The sequence below is a fragment of the Vulpes vulpes genome, chromosome 2, assembly GCF_048418805.1.
Source record: "Vulpes vulpes isolate BD-2025 chromosome 2, VulVul3, whole genome shotgun sequence".
NCBI classification, from domain to species: domain Eukaryota; kingdom Metazoa; phylum Chordata; class Mammalia; order Carnivora; family Canidae; genus Vulpes; species Vulpes vulpes.
In genome coordinates, this window is record NC_132781.1 from 106,215,573 (window position 1) to 106,229,400 (window position 13,828).

General features: G+C 46.5%; 1 protein-coding gene across 2 annotated transcripts in view; it reads left to right on the forward strand.

Moving 5' to 3' along the window:
* Nucleotides 1-2,839, forward strand: part of FAM171A1 (family with sequence similarity 171 member A1) — a 129,376-nt gene extending 126,537 nt beyond the window's left edge. For both annotated transcript variants that reach the window (XM_072749446.1, XM_072749445.1), the window contains one exon: nt 199-2,839. In XM_072749446.1, coding sequence (XP_072605547.1) covers nt 199-1,900 — 1,702 coding nt within the window. In that variant the 3' untranslated portion in view covers nt 1,901-2,839. The remainder of the gene's footprint in view (nt 1-198) is intronic.
* Nucleotides 2,840-13,828: the final 10,989 nt, after the last annotated feature.

The following is a 13,828-nucleotide window of genomic DNA, read 5'->3' on the forward strand; positions in this document are numbered from 1 at the left end:
TTGGTTGAATGTATAACAGCCTGCAGGTGATGCTGTTCTGAATCAAAATAAGGCGGAGGGTGTGGGGGGAGAAGGCCTCTGGCTGCTGGTTAGTTGTTTTGTTTCTTCCTGTGGGAGCTGAGAATTGGGATTTTGCATGGAACTCTACTGCTATGAGATGCTTTAATCTTTGCATTTGGATTTTATCTCTGGTCGCAGGCGGAAGTGCTTGAAACCTCGTCAGCACCACAGAAAACTACAGCTTCCGGCAGCCCTGGAGAGTTCCAAAAGGGATCAGTCGACTTCCATGTCTCACATCAACTTGCTGTTTTCTCGTCGGGAGTCCGAGTTCCCTGGCCCGCTGGCGGTCACCAGCCACGGCCGCCCGGACGCCCCAGGGCCCAAGGAGCTGATGAGCGGGGTCCACTTAGAGATGATGTCTTCCAACGGAGAAGTGGACATGCACACCCCCATGCTGAAGCTTTCCTACAGCACCTCGCAAGAATTCAGCTCTCGGGAGGAGCTTCTCTCTCACAAGGAAGAGGACAAAAGCCAAATCTCCTTTGATAACCTGACACCAAGTGGGACGTTGGGAAAAGAGTACCATAAGTCTGTGGAGATTTTCCCCTTGAAGCCCAGGAAATCTATGGAAAGAGAGGGCTGTGAGTCCCCCGGCAACAGCGAATACAGGAGGAGCTACAACGCCATGCTTTCCCAGCCTTTGTTTGAAAAGCAGGACAGAGACGCTCAGGCCTCTGTGAACCATATTCCCACCGGCAGCAAGCTCACCATTCAGGAACATATGTACCCTGCGCCTTCATCTCCCGAAAAGGAGCAGCTGCTGGACCGCAGGCCCACAGAGTGCATGATGTCGCGATCAGTAGACCACCTGGAGAGACCCACGTCCTTCCCCAGGCCCGGCCAGTTGATCTGCTGTAGTTCGGTTGACCAGGTCAATGACAGCGTTTACAGAAAGGTATTACCTGCCTTGGTCATCCCCGCTCACTACATGAAACTCCCAGGGGACCATTCCTATGTGGGCCAGCCCCTGGTCGTTCCGGCTGACCAGCAGCTGGAGATTGAAAGACTGCAGGCTGAGCTCTCCAGTCCCCACGCAGGGATCTTCCCGCACCCCTCCTCTCAGATCCAGGCGCAGCCCCTGTCCTGCCAGGCGATCTCCCAGCAGCACTTGCAGGACGCAGGCGCCCGGGAGTGGACGCCGCAAGGTGCGTCCATGTCAGAGTCTCTCTCCATCCCAGCATCCCTGAACGATGCGGCCTTGGCTCAGATGAACAGCGAGGTCCAGCTCCTGACCGAGAAGGCTCTGATGGAACTTGGGGGCGGGAAGCCACTCCCACACCCCCGGGCCTGGTTCGTCTCCCTGGACGGCAGGTCCAACGCACACGTCAGACATTCGTACATTGATCTCCAAAGAGCTGGGAGGAATGGAAGCAATGATGCCAGCTTGGATTCTGGCGTGGATATGAATGAACCAAAATCTGCCCGGAAGGGAAGAGGAGACCCCTTGTCTCTTGCGCAGAACCACCCAGCTGTCCAGGAGCACCCGCAGAAGGAGCCGAGGGCTGCGGACAGCGCCTCCTACACTCAGCTCGTGTACCTAGACGACATGGACCAAAGCGGCAGTGAGTGTGGCACCACCGTCTGTACCCCGGAGGACAGTGCCCTGCGCTGCTTGCTGGATGGCTCTGGCCGGCGGAGCGGCGGCCAGCTGCCCAGCCTGCAGGAGGAGACGACAAAACGAACTTCGGATGTACCCCCGGAGCCACTAGCCAGTCCCGAACAGAGGAGATCTGCTCAGGAGGACGATGAAGAGGAGGACGAGGAGGACCAAGGAGAAGACAAGAAGAGCCCGTGGCAGAAACGGGAGGAGAGGCCCCTGATGGCGTTCAACATTAAATGAGCCACCGCAGAGCCACCCGACGGCGGAATAGGATACAGTTGCCAAAAAATTCTTTCTTACCCAAGCGTTGACCTGATTGTGGAAGGCGTCAGACGGCGGCATCCGGGGACGTGGACTTTCACTGCATCACGGTCCACCGTGCCCACAAGAGAAAGGAATTCAAGTTGTTACTCAGAATAAGGGATGATGCTAACGGGCGCCTCGCCTCCAGGGAGAGGGCTGACCGCGGCGGCCGAGTGTTGCTCGGCGTCTCGGACGCGTCCACCCCCGCGGAGAAACCACAGGTGATGTTGCTAGGTTCTGCTGATAACCTCCGCTCTCCCTCAGATCCTGGGAGCAGATGAAACTCTTCACATTGCTTGAATCCCATTTTATCATGATAAGGCTCCTGTGAAGTTATTATTGAGAAATTAGCTTAGCACTTAGTGTCTCGAGGTATGCATTATCTCAAAGGAAAGCTATGCATCGCTGCTTCGTGCTCTTATTTTGCTTAGGTGTCTTGCGTTGGTTAGGTTTTGTTTGGGGTTTGCTTTTTTTTTTTTAACAACAACAACAACAACAACAAAAAAAAACCCACACGACTTGGTTGTAAAGATTTTATTCGTTTTCATCTGTTCTGCTTCTCGGTGGTTTATTTCGGCGTCTCCTTTCGGGAACTCCTGAGTGTCATCTCTTAACATCCAAGCCTTTTAAATGAAATCGTACTGAAGTTTTTATCAGCTGAGAGTCCTTCAAATTCTGGTCCCATTAACTCCAAGTGCCTTTTTTACAGTGACAACAACAGTCCCTCACCTTTCTCCTCCTCCTCCTCCTCCTCCTCCTCCTCCTCTTCTTCTTCTTCTTCTTCTTCTTCTTCTTCTTTTTCTTTCTCAACTCCTTTAATTGAACTGCCTGGATTTTATAAAGTTATTAAATGATACCCCTTTTCTTTAAACTGCATGCTGCCAAGTGCCCGTTTGTGCTCCGAATTCTCATTTCACCGCAGTGTTCTCTCTAGTTCCCATGTGTGGTGTGGATTCTGTTGAGCTAAGATAGACTAGAGGACACTTTAGAGATTCCCCCTTCCTTCCTCCATCCCTTCGGCCACTAGCCTCCATTATGGTTTCATTGGCTGTTTGTATATACGGTTATGTATTAACTCGGGAATCCTATGGGCTGATCTTGCTCACCAGACGTGGAGTATGGACTGAGCAAGTGAATGTGACTATTACAGAAATCGTATGTACTATCCAAAAGTGCCAGAATGACTCTTCTGTGCATTCTCCTTACAGAGCTGCTTGGTTATCCAAAAAATGAAAATTCAAAATAAATGCTGAAGAAAAAAAAACTATCTTGTGGTCCTTTTCATTCATTCTGAGCCATTATTTGTTGTTTCAGAATTGCTATGAAGAATTTGCTCTTCATTCCCTGGTAGTCTGAAATGCTGGTTGTTGAACTTCTAATCAAAGACTCCAGAGTAGACACCTAGGAATTTACACTGCGGTTAAAATCCACTTTGTGTTTATTTAGTTTTATTCAAGAACACAAGGTAACATTTTGTTGTGTTTCAGTCAGGGAGAAATGTCTACACTCTACAAAAACAAACAAACAAACTGGCGTTTTCTATCATGTTCAATATTGATCCACTTGGAATAGCTTCGAAAGGTTTCATTAAAATGACCACAACCATCCCAGATGGGTGGAACTATTGGTAAAAACCATTAATGGAGACATCAGAGCATAGAACACATTAAGCTAGCTATGTTTACAGTAACAGCTTCATTACAAAATCTTTATTCCTGAATCCGCATGGACAGAAAACTAATCAAGCTGATTTTTATCACTTTAATTCTCAAAGGTTGATGTATTTTGCTTTTCGTGGGGGTCAGGGCGGGGGGAACATTTGAGATTTCCTGAAAGTGCTGGGGCATCTAAAGAGATGGGAGTCTGTGGTTTAACATGTGAGGAACTGTTTGGGGGTGAACATTCTCACCAGTAGGTGGCAGGTGAGCCCATGCAGACTTCACTCCTAAAAGCCATTCGTCAATTGCTTTCCAAAGAAGTGGCCTCTCCAAGAATACCCAGGGCCAGACATAGATGATGGAGAAAATACTGGAAGACTCTGAGCCCTTTCCAACCCTGCTAAACGTTGCTGCCAATGCAGTCACCTCCTTATTAAAGCATCAGTTTCCAGAAAGGCCTGATTTACAATGAATGTTACCTGTGAAAAGCAGGTAACAGGTTACCGCCAGAACAGAGTATGGGAGCTTCGGTGGGAAGGTTGGAGGGAGAGGGCTTTTCTGACTTCTCCTCATTAGGCTGGACATACCTGGTCCCGCCACCGTGATGGAGGGTAGCAGCCAGCCGTGGTCACAAGACACTGTGTGCCTAGGAAGATGAGGCAGTGCGTTCGTTGAAAGAAAATTGGCTATGCCAAAAGTGAAGCTTAATTCATTTTATGCTTGTCCAAAACAGGCTCAGGGAATAACGTTTTTGCTCGGGGTGCCAACACCGATCGGCAGACTAGAGCTGTCTAGACAGAGCACTGGGGCTGTGCACTTTAAACATTTCACTTATTTTCTTTCTAGCCTGGTAAGGGTAAAATATGTCTCATTATTACGAATCAATTATAATGCCAGAAGAACGAAAAGCCCTCAAGGATGTCTTGCTATGCCACCTAGTGGTGAGCTTTCACCTCCTTGGTACAGACACAGACAGACAGCTGGCTGTCCAGGGCAGCCCCGGAACGTGGTGCAGGTGTGCACAGCAATGGCTCGGACACTGGCTCTGTTCTCCCGACAAGGTGAGCCAGGAGGTGGGGCGGACGTGTGTGGAGTCCCCACACTAGAAACCGTATGTCAGAGACAACCATGCAATCATTTCTCAAAACTTTGTGAGGAATTTATGTTCGTCCTCTGTTTTACCCCCACTACCCAATAGATTGGGGCTTGGGAGTTAAGTAGTTGAGGCCACTTGGCTAGAAGCAGTGGGACGTTGCTTAAGCAACCAGCCCTCTGGGAATAAATGCATTTAAAGTCATAAATGTTCCTCATAAAGGATGTAAGGGACACGACTTGCAAATCATAATCAAATACATAACTGTAAGTTGCATCTCACACGTGATTCCCACAGTATGCTTTCATTGATTTTTGTCACAGCCAACCTGTTGCAGTTGTTAGGAGGATGTACTTCTGACATGAACATCTATTTATGTGTGTTTTTATATTAATGATTAATATGGAACTGAAACAAGGAAGAGAAACATGTCAGAACTTCACTTGTTCATCGATCACTGAGTGACTTCTTTGCTGAAGCAGCCAAAAGTGACCGCTGGAATAGTATTTCCTGTTTTTGGGCTATTCTCAATGTAATGGTTCCAGACATGGTACGTTACAAGTTTAATCTGCATTTATAACATTTTCTCCATCTCTTTCTTAAATTTAGACAATCAGCAGGTGAAGCTTCTACTTGGAGCATTTACCAGTTTCCATGGTGTAAATGCTCCCATGTGGCCAATTTCAAACAATAGGGTGATATCACCGCACACAAGAGGTGGAAAGAGATGCACAGTAGCCAGGGTTATATTTCCACCAAAAAGACACAGTAAAGGGAAACAACCCCAAGATCATGGTCAGATGTACAGTGGAGCCTCATCTGGGGATTCCATAGTTGCAAATCTGCCCACTTGCTAAAACTTACTTGTAACCCCGAAATCAATCCTCACTGTGCTCTCGCAGTCATTCGCAGACGCAGAGTGATGAGAAATTTGAGAATACGAGAAATTTGAGATTAGAGTTGTTCATGCATGAGTCATAGGGACGTTGGCTGTGAGTTCAACGTTAATGTATCAACAATATTTATTAAATAAGACGTCTTTGAACAGAAACACCACAAACAAGGTGGTGTTTTGATCATTAGTGAAAATGTGACCAGAGACTCCCAGGATCCTAACCCTGTAATTCCCCTGCTTACAGTGGTTCTAATATTGTACTCAAATTCAGTGTTCAGGGCAGTTTTACAGAACATGACTACCACTGATAACAGGAATGGACTGTAAATAGTTAGGACAGGATGTGCTTTAAGTAATTAGTACCTTTGTTTTTTATGTCATGTTTAATTAAATTATTCGTGTATTATATTTTTAAATTAAATTATTTGTAAACCTGAATATAATTTTTAAGAATGGTTTTATCTAACACTGACTTGCAAAATTCCTGACATTTCGAGTCCTCTCTCGAAAGTGTGCCCCAGGGTTGCCTGGGCGGCTCAGTCAACCTTTGTCTTTGGCTCGGGTTATGATCTCTGGGTCCTGGCATCAAGCCCCACGTCGGACTCCTTGCTCAGCGGGAGTCTGCTTCTTGCTCACTCCCTCTGCCTCTCCCCACTGCTTTTTTTCTCTGTCTCTCTGCTTCTCAAATAAATAAATAAAACCGGGATCCCTGGGTGGCACAGCGGTTTGGCACCTGCCTTTGGCCCAGGGCGTGATCCTGGAGACCTGGGATCGAATCCCACGTCGGGCTCCCGGTGCATGGGGCCTGCTTCTCCCTCTGCCTATGTCTCTGCCTCTCTCTCTCTCTGTCTGTGTGACTATCATAAATAAATAAAAATTAAAAAATAAATAAATAAAACCTTTTTTAAAAAGGAAAAGAAAGAAAATGTGCCCTAGCATGCCACTAGCTAGAAGGTGGCAGCCTATGAGCAAAGGTCTGCCTGACTCCATCACCTGGTCTCTTGCTTTTCAAAGCTCACATGAAAGCCTCTACTTGGGACAAAAAATAAAAAATAAAAAACTAGGTGCAATTGCTTTCCAGGCTCTAGTCCGACTTTAGTGTGAGTTGGTAGTGTTCACTAGAAAAAAAAGACCACATTCCTTGTCCTGGTGCAGGTCACTGCAGGACTTGGGAAGACTTAATGAAAGAGTGTGTCCTAAACCACACTAGGAGATACACATCACTATTTAACAGAGACCCTGTGCTTTTCGAACCTTATTTAGTATAAACTAGCACAGATAAATGCTAAAATAGTGAAGCAAAGCACCCAGAAAATAGACCAGAACCAGAAAGGAAATAGCCCACAAACCTAAAAATAAACAGGCCAACAAGTCTGATAAACTTTATATGATGTGTTTATCCTCTTATTATTTTTTAAGATTTATTTATATATTTGGGAAGAGAGGGAAAGTAGGGGGAGGGGGAAAAAGAATCTTAAGCAGGCACCATGATCAGTGCAAAACCCAATGTGGGGCTTGATCCCAGGACCCTGAGATCATGACCTGAACTGAAATCAAGAGTCAATCAAGAGACACTTAACCGACTGAGCCACTCAGGTGCCCCATCCTCTTTTAAATTTTGTTCTTGCTGACTTCTGTATTTGGAGGATGAGGGGATTAAAAATGAGTATAGCTACAAATAGAAATGTGTGATGAGTTTTTTTTTTAAGACTTTTATTTATTTATTCCTGAGAGACACAGAGAGAGAGGCAGAGACACAGGCAGAGGGAAAAGCAGGCCCCATGCAGGGAAGCTGTTGTGGGACTCGATCCTGGGACTCCAGGATCAGGCCCTGGGCTGAAGGCGGCGCTAAACCAACTGAGCCACCCAGGGATCCCTGATGAGTTTTCAACTATTTTGCAATTGCATAATTTCTTTTGTCTTTAGATTTTTTTTTTTTTTGAGGAGTAACTGACTTAGAACATTATATTAGTTGCACAGCATGATTTCCGTATTTGTGCCTATTGTGAAGTAATCAGGAAGTTAATCTCGTTAACACCCATCACCGCACATAGTTACTGAGTACTTTTTCTTGTGGCAGAGAACTTTTAAGATCTACTCTCTTGGCAACTTTCAGAAACACTATTCAGTATTAACTGTAGTCACTGGGCTATACCTTACATCCCCAGGACTGACTTAATTTTTAACTGGAAGTTTGTGCCTTTGCCGTGACTTCTTGTTGACTATTTTGACATAATAATTAAAGCAAGTTGCAAGTATGTTTGAGGACTTTTATGACAACCCTTGACATCATGGAGAACCTGTTGGAGCAGATTCAGGATCCAGGGAATAGGAAGGTGGGCAGTGGAGGAGCAGTTGACGTAACAGCTGTGGGAGAGATCCAGCGAAGCTCTTTAGGTGAAGTAGACATCACAAGCCTCCCCTTCTCCCCGAAAACTGTATTTTCAAAACTGTTGACATAAATACCCAAATCCCTGGTTAATATTTTTGTCATTCTGTACAGTGATTGTGACTTGTTTGGTGTAAGTGTTCTCGTACCTGCTAGCTGGCTAAGAATTCCCGTAAGACCTTTAACACTTCAGCACGATGAACAGAAGTGAGAGCACCGGAGGCTGTGGACCATGCAAGAGCCTGGATGATCTCACGTGGGAGGATTTGAAGCCGAAAGCGTTGAGATGACCGCTCCACGCAGTGAGTGACCACACGGGGCGTCTCGGTCCATTCCGGGGTCCCTATAAGAAACACATATTGACTAGGTGGCTTATGAACAGCAAACATTTATTTCTCTCAGTTTGGAGGCCAAAAGGCCTGAGATCAGGACACCAACCTGGACATCCTTTTCCTGGCTCACAGCTGGCATCTTCTCTGTGCTCACATGGCAGGAGGGGTAGGGAGCTCTGTGGGGCCTCTCTTATAAAGGCACGAACCCCATTCATGAGGGCTCTACTGTCATGACCTAAGCACCTCCCAAGGCTCCACCTCCTGACGCCACTACCTTGGGCATTAGGATTCCAACCTAGCAATTTGAGGAGGATACAGACATTCAGGCCCAAGCACAGGACAGGGTCCCATCCTGATACCGGGCCCTGTGTGCATCCACCTCCTCGGGCCACTTCTCCATCCCCTGCCCTCTCTGGCCAGCTCTTCCACACACTCTGCCATCTGTTCACATCCTGTTACAATACATATTTCATTATCGGAGCAGAAGGCATTGTAAGCCGTGCCAATTAATATTTTAAGGCTGTGGGAAAAACCCTGACTTGGACTCAGGGCATATGGGCATCAAACCTGGCTCTGGGATCAGACAAGTGACTGACCTCTGCGGCTGTAGAAGGGGGACAGTGTACCTGTTACGTAAGCAGCAGAGCTGAGTGAGTTGTGTTCAAGTGAGACGATAAATATTAAAGTTCCTTGTAAACTGAAAATTGCAGTAAAATGGAAGTTGTTACTCTTCCTTTTTTTTTAAGATTTTATTTATTTTTGCATAAGAGACACAGAGAGAGAGGCAGAGACACAGGCAGAGACGCAAGCAGAGGGAAAACAGGCTCCATGCAGGGAGCCCGACGTGGGACTCGATTCCGGGTCTCCAGGATCATGCCCTGGGGTGAAGGCAGACGCTCAACCACTGAGCTACCCACGCGTCCCACTTTTTTTTTTTAAGTAGAATGGGGGCTTGAACTCACGACCCTGAGACCAAGACCTGAGCTGAGATCAAGCATTGGCCACTTAATTGACTGAGTCCCCAGGTGCCCCAGAAGTTCTTATTCCTCTTAATCATTCTTTGAATCTTCTAGTTCCCTAATCCTGTTGCTACCATGTAACAATGATCATTTTTTGGTTATACCAGCTGCTTTCCAGCTGCTTTTTAGAAAAATGGTAGACCAAACAGCAAGATCTCTCTCCTTTCCCATGCTTATCACTCTCTGCATGCTTCAGCTGAGCAACCTCTCCCTTTGTGCAAGTATGATGATTTTCTCAGTGTTTGTTGTTAACCAGGTGGCTCAGCAAAGGTGCTAACTCCTTACATATCAGTCTAGAAATATGTATGAGCGCACTGCTTCCATGGCAGTAAGTTTGAGACAGATGCCCAGTACTCATAATTTATTTGCTACTGGCTACAAAGACTAATTCCTTTGTAATACATGGCAGCACCCTCTCCATACCATAATTAAGTGGCTCTTGTAGGAAGATCCTGTGCTTGTAACTTCAGAACTCGAATCCCGACGCGCATCAGTATCACCTACAGGCAGGAAAAGCTGACGCATTCAGGCCCCACCATAGAGCAATCAGACTCAGAACCTCTCCAGGTAAATAAAACCTAGTGCTGGTGTTTCTTTAAATTCACTTCCCCAGCTGTTGCTGAAAACATAGGCTTGTAAACCACTGCTTTGGAAAAAAAATTTTTTTTAATTAGAGAGAGTGAGCATGAGCAGAGGAGGGGCAGAGGGAAAAGCAGACTCCTCACCCAGCAGGGGGCCTGACATGGGGCCCCATCCCAGTACCCCGGGATCATGACCTGAGCTGAAGGCAGATGCTTCACCGACTGAGCCACCCAGGTAGCCCTGCTTTGGGGAATTCTGAAGATATATAACAGTTTGCTAGCAGCTTCCATCAGCCTCAGGGAATGATGGATTTCTGCTTCATTTCTCGCCCTAGATTCACAGCTGGGTGGGCAGACCTGTTCGATAACAGTCTGCATGCTGAGTGGCATGTGCCCAGCACTTGAAGGTCCCTGCTCTGCACTGTGCACACTGCTTGTTGAAACCCGGATGTCGACCAACTCTGGGTTCTGTCCTCTGTCCTTTATGCATACTACACATTGCCCTTGCAGTCATACCCATGGCCGTTCTCACAGCAGTGCCTATGAAGGACCCCCACTGCCATATCCACAGCCCAGATCTGCTGTTGAAATTCAGCCCAACTGCTGGCCAGGCATCTCCATCTGGATGACCCTCTAACATCTCAGACTCAACTTGTCCCATGATGAAGTCATCATACACCACTCCGTGAACCTCCCTGCTTACCCCCTCAAAACAGCCCTCTTCTCCTAGCTTTCCTCCGTATCTATTACCCCAGTAGAGAGCTTCACCATACAGAAACTCCCTAGCCAGAAATCTTAGGGTCAACCTCACCACCCAAATTCAGGCACCAAGTCCTATCAGTTCCACCTGCTTGGGATGCCTGGGTGGCTCAGGGTTAAGCATCTGCCTTCAGCTCATGGCATGAAGGGAGGGGGTTCCTGGGATCAAGTCTCATATCCGGCTCCCCATGAGGAGCCTGCTTCTCTCTTTCCCTATGTCTCTGCCTCTCTCTGTGTCTCTCATGAATAAATAAATAAAATCTTTTTTAAAAATTCCACCTGCTATCAGGAAACAATGTGAATACTTCATGTTTCTGACTGGCCAGGGCTTTCTGAGCAAACTTTACTGGTATCCTAGGTTTAAGGAGTGTCACCATTCCTTGGAAGACAGAGATAGTGAATTATTTCAGAGAGAGATACAGGCTCATCTTCCCTCAAGCCATTTGTTTGCCATTCATTTATTTTCATGTATGTCTGTTGTAATACATAGGGACCATCTGCCCCTTCTCTCCCCAGAGAAGATTTGTTTCTGTTAAGTTAGTTTCTCTCCCTCCCTGAAGGGGAAGGGGTAGGTATGCAGCAGATCCTATAAAGCACCAAAATTTATAATTTGGGGATTCCTCTCCTATAGTATAGATCCCCTTTAAAGATTTATTTATTTTGAGAGAGAGAAAAAGATTGCGCGCACGAGTGGGGGGAGGAGCCGAGGGAGAGGGAGAGAGAGAATCTCAAGCAAACTCCCCACTGAGTGTGGAGCCTGAAGCGGGGCTCGATCTCATAACCCTAAGATCATGACCTGAGCTGAAATCAAGAGTCAGACTCCCAACCCACTGAGCCACCCAGACACCCCCAGGTCCCCTTTATGTTTGCAATGTGACACTCACCTTACTGCATTGGGGTAAAATGGGACAGAGGGTAAAGATTTTTTTTTTTTTTTAAGTAAATAGTCCAGTCTGCCTCTGATCCAGAAACCCTGTTTCTGCTGTCAGGATAAAATAAATATGATAAAGACTTAACAGATGCTGAGTATCTCCCAGACCTGTTCTTGGGGTTGCAAATGATAGAAACCAAACTCAAACTAGCATAAGTTAAATGAGGGACTTCGTCATTAAGGGAGATTTGGGAGCCAATGACAAGGTATAATATTATGATTTAAAGCAAGAAATAAATATTTGGTCTTTGTCCTTCTTCCTGGCAGAGCTCCTGAAACCCTTATTATTTCTTAAGTGATAAGAGCAATAAGGACATCTTGTTATTCATAACAAATCCTTTCGACCACTCCTGAGCGTGTTCATGAGGTGACTTTTAGGCTGTATCTAAGGATGGGGCCTGGTAGGGGCACCTGGGTGGCTCAGTCGGTTATGGGCCTACCTTCAGCTAAGGTTGTGATCCTAGAGTCCTGGGATGGAGCATCTTGCTCATCAGGGAGCCTGCTTCTCCCTCTCCCTCTGCCTGTCTATCTTCCCTGCTTGTGCATGCACTCTCTTCTCTCTCTCTCTCTCTCTCTCTCTCTGTCAAATTAAAAAAAAAAAAAAAGCACAGGGCCTGGTTGCCAGGAAAACCAACCATGTGACCTGGGGAGAAGGAAAAGGGGCTGGAAGTTAATTCATTTGCCAGTAGTCAGTGATTTAATCAATCATGCCTATGTAATGAAGCCTCCATAAAAACCCAAAAGATGGGGTTCAGAGAACTTCTGGGTAGGTGAACGTGGAGATTTGGGGAGAATGGCACACTCAGAGAGCGTGGAAGCTCCACACCCTCTGCCTCCCCCGTTCCTTGCCCTACGCATCTCTTCCATCTGGCTCTTCTGAATTCTATCCTTTTATAAGCAACCAGTAAGTAAAATGTTTCTCTGGGATCCGAGAGCCACACTAGCAAATTAATGGAATGTTGGGGGGGGGGTGGTCATAGGAACCTCTGATTTCTAGGTTACTTGGTCAGAAGAGCAGGTGAGAACCTGGAGTTGTGATTGGCATCTGAAGTGGGGATAGGGGGCGGGCATTCATGAGCCCTTCACTCGTGGGATCTGATGCTGCCTTCAGAGAGTGTAGAATTGAGTTAAACTGTGGGACACCCAGCTGGTGTCGGAGAATTTCTTGGTGGCATTGGAAAAGCCAGAATTGGTGTCAGAGTTGTACGAGGAAACCAAATCACAGATGACAAGGAGTAATAATAAGGGTTTCGTGTTTATAGACTACTTTCATAGGCCATTATCTTTTTTTTGACTCTCACAACTCCCCTGTCCTATTGCTAGAGCAGGTGATGTTATTGCCACGTTTATATCCAAAGACACTGAAATTAAGTGTGTTGCCCAAACAGTGGTAAAGCCCCAAGATTTGAATGGAAGCCCAGATGCTTTGCCCAGAGGCTCAGTATTCTCCTGGGGGCACCCAGCTACTGCACAGAGATGAACTCTAGGCATAGTCACAGCACTAACACCGAGCACTTCCTAGGTTTCCAACAGGTTCCACGTCCCTTCCGTGGATCAGCTCACTGGATCCTCACCAGCATAGCCTGTGAGATCAGTTCTTCTGTTATTTCACAGACAAGGAGACTAGAGAAGCAAAGTGACTGGCCTTATGGACCCATGCTCGCTGCCGTTCTGCAGTGCTCCTGAAAAAATGTTCCTTTCTTACAGAAAGCTAAACATGATGTTTCCCAGCACGCTAACACTCTGATAAAGAGTTAAAACAGCTATCAATTCTCTCAGGAGGGTGGTGGTGGTTACTGAGGTCCTAAGTGATCCCACGAACGCCTTACAAAGACAACTTGATCCTTACACGCCGAGGTGAGAACTTTTGGAGTCCTGTGACCAGAGTCACTCCTTAACAGCCATGCAAGGTAGGAAAGTCGAGTAGGCGAGATCAAGTGCCCTGTGGTGAAAAATTTCACATTTGATATTGGGAGACACACAAAAGGGGCGGAAGGATGACAAATGTTTAAAAAAAAAGAAACCACTTGGAATTAGATAATGGGTCAAATTGCATTGGGGTTCAGCTACATTTTTCCTTAAAAGAGGCCAGAAAGATAAATTTTCCTTTTCTTGAGTGAGAGAGGAGGAATGTAAGCTGTTTCTAGAGGAGGAGGTTGGCCTTTTTATGGGTTGGAGGGTGAAAGAAAGCCAGAGAGGGGCATCTTC